At 42.1% G+C, this 10,399-nt stretch overlaps 1 protein-coding gene across 1 annotated transcript; it reads left to right on the top strand.

Annotated features, from left to right (window-relative positions):
- The first annotated feature begins 622 nt into the window (after positions 1–622).
- Positions 623–9,502, top strand: LOC139626256 (uncharacterized). The gene is made up of 4 exons (XM_071486537.1): positions 623–1,096; positions 2,619–3,786; positions 5,419–5,472; positions 7,874–9,502. Exons 2-4 carry the CDS (start codon positions 3,399–3,401, stop codon positions 8,104–8,106), a joined length of 675 nt encoding a protein of 224 aa, XP_071342638.1. The 5' UTR covers positions 623–1,096; positions 2,619–3,398; the 3' UTR covers positions 8,107–9,502.
- The last annotated feature ends 897 nt before the right edge of the window (positions 9,503–10,399 follow it).

The raw sequence follows: 10,399 nt of genomic DNA, 5'->3' as shown, positions 1-10,399 counted from the left end.
TATGAGCACGTAACTGCTGTGCCACTGCCAGACGTCGACTACAAATCCCACAGAGCACTGCAGTAATAAATATCCTATCAGAGATCGTCTAGCTCTTTTACCACGCTGATCATTACAGAGTGAAGGCAGTGGTTCAGCTTCAGGCTACGTTTTGTCACCTGTGTAACATCTTTTGTGCAGCGTTATGTTTGTTAGCACGGCAGCATATATGCTAGAGCTCTCTCTGGAGACTGCTAAGGATTATAGATAATGTAGTATTTGGAGCCATTCATCATTCAGAGGTGATGTTAATATTTTTGATTTGACAATGAAAATGAAACATTTGTTTATTAAATATAAAATTACTATTAAAGGTCCCACGTTGTATAAAGGTAGATGTCCATGTGTTTGTGATTATAAAGCAGGTCTAGGTTCTATATTAATACTGTGAAAGTATCAAAGCCTCAGTCCACAGAGAAATGCACACAGCCTGTATTCAGAAACTGAGCCTTAAAACCAGCTGTCAGGACTTCTGTAACTTTGTGATGTCACAGCAAAGCAGTAACCACTCAGACTTTGTCTTCTGATTGGCTGACTGACCTGATGTTACTAGAGCTCCAGAGAAAAGCCTGAGAGAGGAGATGTAAAACTACACTGTAAAACCACAAATATATCTTCTTATTGATATCAACACTTCAAATAAAAACACAGGAAAAGTATAAAATATGGGACCTTTAATTTTCTAAAATCTGTCAGCCATTTTGTGTCCATGCTTGAAGCCACATTACCCCTTTATCACTTTTAATTTCACCGCTGAATGAACAAAGCTACAAGATGACGATGTGCGCTTTGAAACTGTCGATGGTTGATGTTGGAAATCTTAAAGAATGTCCTCTTCATTTCTGGAAGCTGAACCCCTGAAGGCCACGCTGGCGTCCGCAGTGACTCAGTGGATGCCATGATTGATTTAAGGGTCAGTGAGTCCAATACATTTCCTCTGAGCTGATCTTTGAACGGCTGATGTGATCTTAATTGAGTCTGGTTCATCTTCTCAGGAAAAAAAAAAAGAAGAGAAATACGCAGCCTTCGGATCCAGAGAGGAACAGAGATATCAGAGGTAACTGACAGCTCCTCAGGTATCTGATGGTTTCCTGTCTAATTGAAGAAATGTAACATTTTCTTTTTCCTGTTTAGGAAAAAGAAAATGTTACATACGTTGTTCTTCAGGATCACGTATTGCTTCGTCGCTTCGTATCATCAGTTTTTTCATTTGTGTGTGAAATATCTCTGGTGATCGACTGTACTTTGTGTGCAAATTAGCAACTATTAGCATGCTAACACACTAAACTAAAGCCTTGATCATACTCTATGACTAACGAGGACACACGCTTCTATACATACGACAAACACAGGCTTGTGTACGTGGACACGTTCCACTCGTGCACTAGAAAGCAGAAGAGCTCCTCTGGTCTCAATTTTTCCGTTTGGCGGGGTCTGTGTGGGTGAAATTTACATAATGTGCAGAATCACAAATAGCAAAATAAATCCGGCCCATGCTTGGCCCAGTATACACTCAGAATCTGGCCCATTGTCAGATGCTACTTCTACATCTGGACCAATTCTGGCGCACACAGAAAATCTTCCGGCTGTCGGTCAATGCTGCAGGGTCAACCTGGAATCTGCCCGGATGTGGAAGTGTATGGACCAGACTTGGGCTGAGGCCCCTGGCATATGTTGGGCCAGAAGTTTCCCTTTTGCCTTTGTGAGCACATTTAGCGTGCTGGTTTTAGCATTTAGCACAGAGCATCATCGCAGCTTACTACAGAGCAGCTAGCATGTAGCCTACACTTGTTTTTCTACAATGGTTTGCACAGGAAGTCCAGGGGGTAGAGAACAAAGTGGACAAAGAATACGTTTTAATTTGTGCTGCTTATGTAACTTTAACTTCTACGTTTGGGAGTTTCCAACTTTGTTTGAAACACAAAAGTGAAGCAGAAATAAGCTGCAGTTCTCGGAGGCTCGTCAGGGAAATAAGAAGTCTCAACATGTCCTACACAGATCAATCCCTGCGCTGCACAGTTCATATAAAGTCATCTCTTAATCTCTGCTCCTTTAACCCAGAGAGAGCGAGGCAGGCATGTTTCTGGTTGCCATCTTAGCTTGGATGGAAATGGTTTATTTAATTTAGTGTGCATGGAGTCGTGTTTCATACAATCACTCCACCTCATACCATCTAATACTCAATATTTTCACATGACAATAATGTGAAAGGTGACACTCTTAGAGAATGAATGCCATCTCTCTGTCTTTTTATCGGCTGCATTATTAAAGCCCCCCCCCCCACATGCTTTATTGATTTGGCTAAATTACTTTTTTTTTAATCAAAGCTGAATTTAATTTTAATTAAATTTCAGTTTCATGTCTTAATGATTCTGATTCATTTGTTAAGTAACAACTTTATACTTTATAGCTCACTTCTTTTACAACCCCCTTTTTTTTTCTTTTTGCTGGTTTCATTTTTTATTCAATCGACTTTTAACCTTTGTGAAAGTTCCCAATGAGCCTGTATCCGATTTAAATTGAGCTGTAATGAAATAAAAGATCCCGTCGCGCCGTTTCTCTCTCTTTCTCTCCCACAGTCACCGGTGGATTTGTCCATTTCCTGAGCGCAAAAACCACCCACTGAGGTCTAAAGCACCAGACCGGGGCCGGAGAAAGACATGAACTCACCTCAGGCCGCGGAGTCTGCCGAGCATCGACCCATCGACGAGAGGGGCGAACAAGTGGGCGCCAGATTCTCCCGCCAGCCGCGGAAACGCTCCGGACACCCCCGAGCGGCGCAGGAGGAGGCACCGTGACTCCCGCACGGTCACCGGCCCGTCCTCCCCACACTCCTCTTTCACCAGGAACAGGACGGAGTGGCTACTGTGCAATCACCACCATCATCATCATCATCATCATCATCACCACCATCATCATCCCTGCATGTGACAGCCGCGGGAAGCCCTGCTCCACAGTCACAGACGCTCGACTCCTTCATCCAACATTTACGCGTTTTGGAGGTCGGGAGGAAAACGCTGACATGTTTCTCTCCCTGTGTGAGGCTGTGGGCTGCCGTCACTCTGCCGCTGTGTTGGTTTTACATCACTTCTGGGAATAAACCAACGACTGGACGCGCGAAATTCCTTCGTTATTCGTGCGTAAAAGCCGCGAATCTCGTCAATGAATGACGCGTTTTGCGTTTCATCAATGAACGCAGGGTAAGTTTTCAGAGGCACTGATGAGCTCCTGTCGGACGCAGACTCCGGCATCTGAGGGAACCTGTTGGATTATTATAAAACTACCTGTCACTTTCCGGGTGTGGAGAGTTCGGTGTTTGCTGGTTGAATCCCTCCTGTCGTGACTGCGCGGTAGAGACAATGTTTTTATGCAACACCAGTGCCATAAAGGACTGGAGCTATTTCCTGTCTCAGATTCTGCCTCTGATGAATAAAACAACAGGCTTGGTCAGCATCGACAAAGCGGAGGCTGTGACGACCACCGTGGTGACGGCTCTGCAGCCGGACAGCGCCATGAGCGCCAGCAACCCGCCTCTCAACTCCAACCACACCTCGGGCATGGAGCACGTCTTCCAGTACTCCTACTCGGAGAGCGACCTGCTGTACACGGACTACCGGACTCCTGTGCGGGACTCCATCCCGCTGCCCAAAGCGGTTCTGTACCTGGTCATGGCAGCGCTGGTGGTGGTGGCGGTGGCGTACGCGATAGTTGGACACCTGATCAAAGATGTGGTAAATGACTTTGTCGGTATGTGACCCCTATTGTGTGCATGTGTGTGTACGTTTCCCCTGGGATTACTAAAGGGAAGGATACTGTGAATAATATGTGATAAAAGTAAAACTAAATCTTTTATTAGAACAGCCACTTACTACACATATGATGGAGTAACTTGTAGTAGAATATTAGTGATTTTGACCTTTTCTTCCTTTTGTATTTGGACCCCTGGGACCCATTTAAGGACTTCACCTGGAGCCCACTTAGAGAGTCACTGTTTTCAGACAAATGCTCTGCTCAAAGGCTTAAATCAGAGCAATTACAGCCTGAAACAGGCAGCACAGCATCCATGATTCTTCGTTAACAGACGGACAGAGTGATTCAGGTCTCTCTCAGACAGGTTCTTTATTAATCACATATGTACAGTGACGGTAGTTTGGAGAAATTCAACCAGTGAACAGTGTTTTGCAGACGTACAGGAGCCCCGCAGCCGATGACCTTGTGACGGAGACGTCCTGACAAACTACACTATCAGCAAGTGTCTGTATGAGAAATGGAGCTCGGCCTTTTTTTCCTCTATTTTTGAAGAGCTTCCTGTGAGTGATACATAATGAATGAATGAAGGAAACAATGAGTCTATTTCTAGGACAGCAGGGTCTCGTAGTGCTGACTTGACCTGATTGTCAGCTAATTTACATCAGGTGATTTCAAGTGAAACACAAGATGTTTCTGCAGGGGCAGATCAGGACACAGGAGAATATCGAGGCTTCCAGGTGACTGATGGAAATATTGGCTCCTCTCTGGATAAATCAAGTATTTAAAGCTGCAGTACCTCGGTTTGTTATCATGAGTTAATACAATACAACAAATATTTAGTTTTGGGGGCACAACAGCAAATGGGTATAACTTTACATTTTGCTGGTAATGATCTGAATGTGCAGCAATAAAATGTGTGATTATGTCAGTTTGAGGGATCAGAGGCATAAACATTTGAGATGCTACACAATCTTTGGATGGTGACCAGAAACTTGTGTGGCTTCATTAAAAGTTGTTGGACTGTTGATGCCACAGTATATTTCACATTTAGGGATTTGGTGGCACTGGATGACATTTCTGGACTGTGGCAACAAAATTTGAGTTTCAGGTGTTATTCAAAGGTTTTGGACCTGGATGGATTAAAATCATATAATTGGACGCCTAAAACCGTAAACCACCAGCAACACCTCGGCTTCATGCTGCACTACCAGGTAACCGCAGCTGTTGGAAACAACACTAATGGGTTAAACTGAGTACAGCTGAACACAGCTCGTCCACCACATACATGAGCTGTGTCCCAATTCAGGGGCCACAACCTTACAGAGGACGCAGTTTACGAAAGTGTGGCTCTTTGTAGCTGTTGTAGACCGTGAAGGCTGAACTGAGACGGTCGGGCCCACGGTGGATATTTGCTTTGCATCATCAGGTGTGGCCACCCTTACCATTGTGTTGCAAAGCATGACTCCTGTCGGCTAGCAATCTTGACAACATGTAACTTCCTTTTTCACAAAAACTTGAGGTTTTAAGGCGTCATTTTAAGTGCCATAAATTGTTGCTCTGCTAATTTTCACACAGGTAGAGTCTGTGTTTGGTCTCAAACGTGCCTGTTCTCTCCCTCGCTGCATGTAGGTGGAGGCAGGTCGATTGTTACTGAAGGTGACGGCGCTGAAACCAGTGAACCAGGTAAAAAAAAAAAAACAAAGCTCACATGGGTCACAGTCTGCAGCACTTAGCTTTGCCACAGAGACATGCTGCCCCCCCCCCTCTCTTCCTCTGGTCAGCAGTAAGAGCTTATCCTGTCTGTCTGCCTTCACCTGACCTGAGCCTCCCACCTTCACATGAAAACTCACACATGCACATTTACACAGACACACAGGCGACGCACTGTTTGGACTCCTGGGCATTTCACTGAGGTGTAAATGTGGAGGGTTTGTGTCTTGCCGCTGAGAGGTTGAAAAAACACTGTCAAGTCTCCTGGTCACAGCGAGATGCTTCGCTCTACTGACATGGTGCAACATCGAAAAAGCAAACAGCCTGTTGTAGACGTGGTTTAAAGAAAAGTACTGTGGAAAAAAATCCCACTTGAACAAATACAGAGCACATATTTATTAATTTTTTTAGTGGATAATTCAGTTTTATTACAACTCAGGTTGCGTTTTCATTGTTCTGGACCTCATTCCTGTTAGTAACATTATAGTCACCAGTTTAACTGCTAAGACATGGGTGATATTACAAAAAAAACTGTCAGCAAACCTGCAGATTATGAAATTATCACCTGAACTGTCCATTGTAAACATCCACCACAGTTTAGAGACTGACTCCATGCTTCATCTTTGACCTATAGTTTTCCTGTCCAGTGGGGGATTATCTCTATTATCATTATTATAGATAATTCTGATAAAACAGATCAGATAATCTGACTTCTCGTTTTTCTTTCCCATGGGATTTTGTTTGCTGTGCACATGAGCCAGGAAATGAGTTCCAAAGATTATGAAAATAAGTTGTAATAAACCAGAATTATCCTTTGAAAATGGTATTATTCAAGTATTGATATGAATGCCTAATGATAAATAATTGTAATAGTTCTACTTGTAGTTATATGTCTGAAATAAAAGTAGAAACAATAGCAGTAACAGGCTTATCAAGTATCCAATTATTCAGCATAGCAATACCAGCCCGAACAATTAGGAAAAGTAAACTAAACCTGTGTGTAGATGACAAAGAAGTAAGTGTCGTGTTGAGTTGAGAGTCACATGAGGTGAGGAGCCTGGTTGGTCGCTGTGTGGAAGCTGTGAGCGAGTGTGTTGTAACCACAGAGTTACTGATGGGAGATTCTCCTCCAGTATGTGTGAAACTAATTCAAGTTTAAAACTACCAGAGCCTGAATTTTTCATATTCACTGGAGTAATAATGAAAATTATTCTGTCTTTAGCCCCCACACACCTGCACCTGCATTCAGGCAAAGATATGGATAAGACTGAAGGACTTATCAAGGCCAATCTACCTGATGCCTTAAGGCTTAAAATAAAAAGTGCAGTCCTGACCCAGCTCCCAGTATTGGTGATAGACTCCTGACCTGGTTAAATCTTTCAGTAGATGCATGTTTACGTTGTCAGAAAAACTTTAAAGCCCCTGTGTGCAGGATTTGAACATTTTTGTACACACACAAAAATACGTGGCATCAGAATCAATCAATTTATTACACTGATCATTAGAGAGATGCAGACATCAGTTTCTGGTGTAGTGGAGGATCCTGCTGATTTTCTGCAAAGTTCCCTCCTGCACCAGAGCCCTGAATGCACCATCTGAGTGGGGATTTAAAGCAGTGGATGCAGCCTGGCCGTGTATCAGCTCTGTGGGTCTGAGGAATCCCTCTCTGCCTTCCGTCTGTTCTTCACACTCGCAACTGTCAGCCCTAATCTCAGCTCCTCATCTGACAGAACAATGATTGATGTGTCCCAATTCAAAAAGGGCTCCACCACACATGATGGGGCCGCCGTGCGACAGACATCTTCCCCAGAAACAATTTTATGGTGCTTTGCCTCTAATGGAATTACAGAGGCTGAACCCATCATAACTTTCTGTCAGATGAAGTTTGCAGCCTTGTTCTCTGCATCTTCTAAATACTCCACGTGCTTGTTTTTGCCTCCTGCTCGTGTGTTACAGCATGAACGTGGTCACGCTTTATACCCCCACCTCCCCAAGGCTGCAGCTGTGAAGGCTTGTCATAAACTATCTTTATTTAAAGGGAAAGTATGACAGTCACTGTCCTGCCTATAAATATTGTTGTTCTCGGGTTTTGAAAGTAATAAATAATCGAGTGTTTCTAAAATCCTACCTTCAGACTAAACCACACATTAAATATGCTGTAAAACCAAAACAATGAGCTAAAAGAAGCTAAAAAGCTCTGTGGAGAGGCAGAATTGTTAGTGTTCACCTGTCGCTCACCTGTCAGACAGTCAGTTTAACCAGATAACAGAATATTGATTTAGTGAACTATAAGGACGACATCTCCGACTAAAATGTCCACTTCTGTTACTGAAACGATCCTTGTTTGTCACCGTCGTCCCTCGTCTCTCCTCAGATTGGGTATTTGGGTCCCGTCGAGCCACCAACCGCAACAAGACTGAGATAAACTGCATCACCAACAACATGAGCGAAATGAGCGAGTTGGGCGAGAGACCCCGGCTGGTGGAAATGAGCTACATATCCCTGAACCACACTAACTGCCTGAGCTCCAGCAGACCGGAGGAGGTAGTGGTCACCATCGACGAGACGTTACAGCAGCGACCTCCAGACACTCACTCCGGGACTTAACTGCGACCTGCCGACGTTTCCCCGAGAGAAAAATAAAGCAGCGTATTTGCTTGCATTTCTTGTTCAAGTGGATTTACAAGTCTGTCATGAATCGAAGCTCTATCCACTGTTTCATCACCTGCAGGTGGGCTGTAATACCTGTGTTATGTTGGGCCGAAGGGGACTTTGATCTGTGAATCTGTGCTGGGACACTGGAGGCATCGGATGCTGATGTTTGTCTCTGATTGGATTCCTTTGTGTGGTGATGACTGTAGAGCACGGCTGCAGCTTTTTTTGGACCAGCATTCAGAGAAAAAAGTTTATTTATTTATTTACTTATTTTTTTTGTCCTCATCGTTCTGACCCCTTCAGCTTTACTGTGAAAACACCACTGTTAATGTAACCACACACACATGTAATCACTCTAAATATACAATACAAATACATGTTGGTCAGTACTTATTATAATACTGCTGAAAGCAAACACCTCAGCTTCATAAAAACTCAACATTTTATTTCTAAAATTTTCCTTGATGCTGTGAGACACTTAAAGTTTTTTGTAATTATCGTGAAATTTATATGAAGCACCTGAAATGACACAGGTAATATCAATGTTAACACAGGCTCCTTTTATGTGTAATAATGCTGTAATCACATGGGACAAAAAAGATTTCACTACATGGTGATAAAAAAGAAATATTTTGTAGTTCCATGTTATTAGCTTGATGTGAACAAGTGCTAAATCACCTTTAAGAGCTCTGGTTTTACCTGACTGCAAAAAATCTCATATAACAGTATCAAAGCCATTGTTCTTATCTGAAAAAAAAAATCAAAGTGAGTAATTTCAGTTGTTGACGGTTTATGGTTTCTTGGCATCACCTTTGAAGTTAAAATGTTGGTTGCTCAGTAATTATCTTAGTGGTTAATATTTCATGTGAAACGGCTTGTGTCGAAGCCTTTGTTTACCTTTGTTACCTCACTGTTAAGGGCTACGTTATGCTGCTGATGAGTCTGTAACGCCACTCAAAGCTACAACCAATGGGGCTTATTTTTTCCTGTGCATGCTGGGATCATTATACTCTGCACGCACGGCTACTGTGAACTGTGCATATGGGAAGATGTGCTGAACTGCAGTGGGGACGCAGAGAATAAATATCAAACCCTTTAAGGCAACTGGAAACAGAAAAGAGATCTGGTTGTTGTACCTATTCTGGATGAAATATGGTAACATAGTTCTTGAAGGTGCTGGTTTTAAGGACAATATGAAAACATGGTGTTAAACTCTGCAGCAGTGATCACTTCCCAGGTGTTCAGTGTAAATGCTCAGAATCTGATTCTTGAAAAAAAGCCCATTTATTTTACTGCCAATCACTGTTTTCCTTTCAAGTCCTCTAATAAATGCTCATGGGCAAAAGTGTTACAGTTAATTCCTTGTTTATTATTTTCATACATCACTGACTTACCTCTGGGCATGTGCCCATGTCCTCTGTCAGTGGTTTGACTCTTCCTCATGAGGATACACTTACTTTTATTGTATTATATGGTTGTTTAATGAAGATGTTAAAACAATCAAAAACTTAAGAAAAAGGTTGAAAGCTCTGGAAAAAGTTCGTAGGTTGCCTTTGATTTAAGAGCAATTAAATATTCAGTAATTGAATAAGAGGATTTATTTTGAGGTAATCTAACAGATATATTGTTTCTAATTTCATTATTTAGATTTTTTAAAGTACAGAATTATTTAATAAAATATTTGTATTTATAAGTTTGCTGATTGGTCTGTAGCAACTGACAAATAAGTATTGATCGAAATGTATAAGTGATCATTTCCAGCCCAGGATTTAAAAAAAGAAATTAAATAAATTAAATTCATAACCAACACTGCTGAAAGTTCCTTATAGGATAAGTTCAATTCTCTATAAACAATTAAAGTATCAGGCTGGTGATATTCTTTATTTTCTTTTTATTTCTATTTTCTGGTCCATAAACAGTTTTAAACTGTTAAACTTTAAGATATGACTTTATAGTCATGGTTTTTTTTTGCTTGAATTAAAATTCACAGTAACAGTAACGGGCAAAGTCTATGTAAGGTCAAAGAGACAACAGATCAGAGATCTTATTTCAGTGGTGTCCTCCTGAAGCAGTAAAGCATTAAAATGACATTTCCTTACATCCCAGAACTAAGGAGAAAATCACCGATGCACAGCATAAAAGTTTTATTATAAAACCACCAAATCAGATCAGAGCTGGAGCTGGTGTAACACGACCTTGAGGATACATGCTGCAGTATGTTTTTTCCTTATCCACCCCTCCCTCA

Source organism: Trachinotus anak, unplaced genomic scaffold (genome assembly GCF_046630095.1).
Source record: "Trachinotus anak isolate AG129_WGS33_773 ecotype Australia unplaced genomic scaffold, CSIRO_AGI_Tana_v1 ptg000010l, whole genome shotgun sequence".
NCBI classification, from domain to species: domain Eukaryota; kingdom Metazoa; phylum Chordata; class Actinopteri; order Carangiformes; family Carangidae; genus Trachinotus; species Trachinotus anak.
This window is presented reverse-complemented; position numbering and strand designations above follow the sequence as displayed.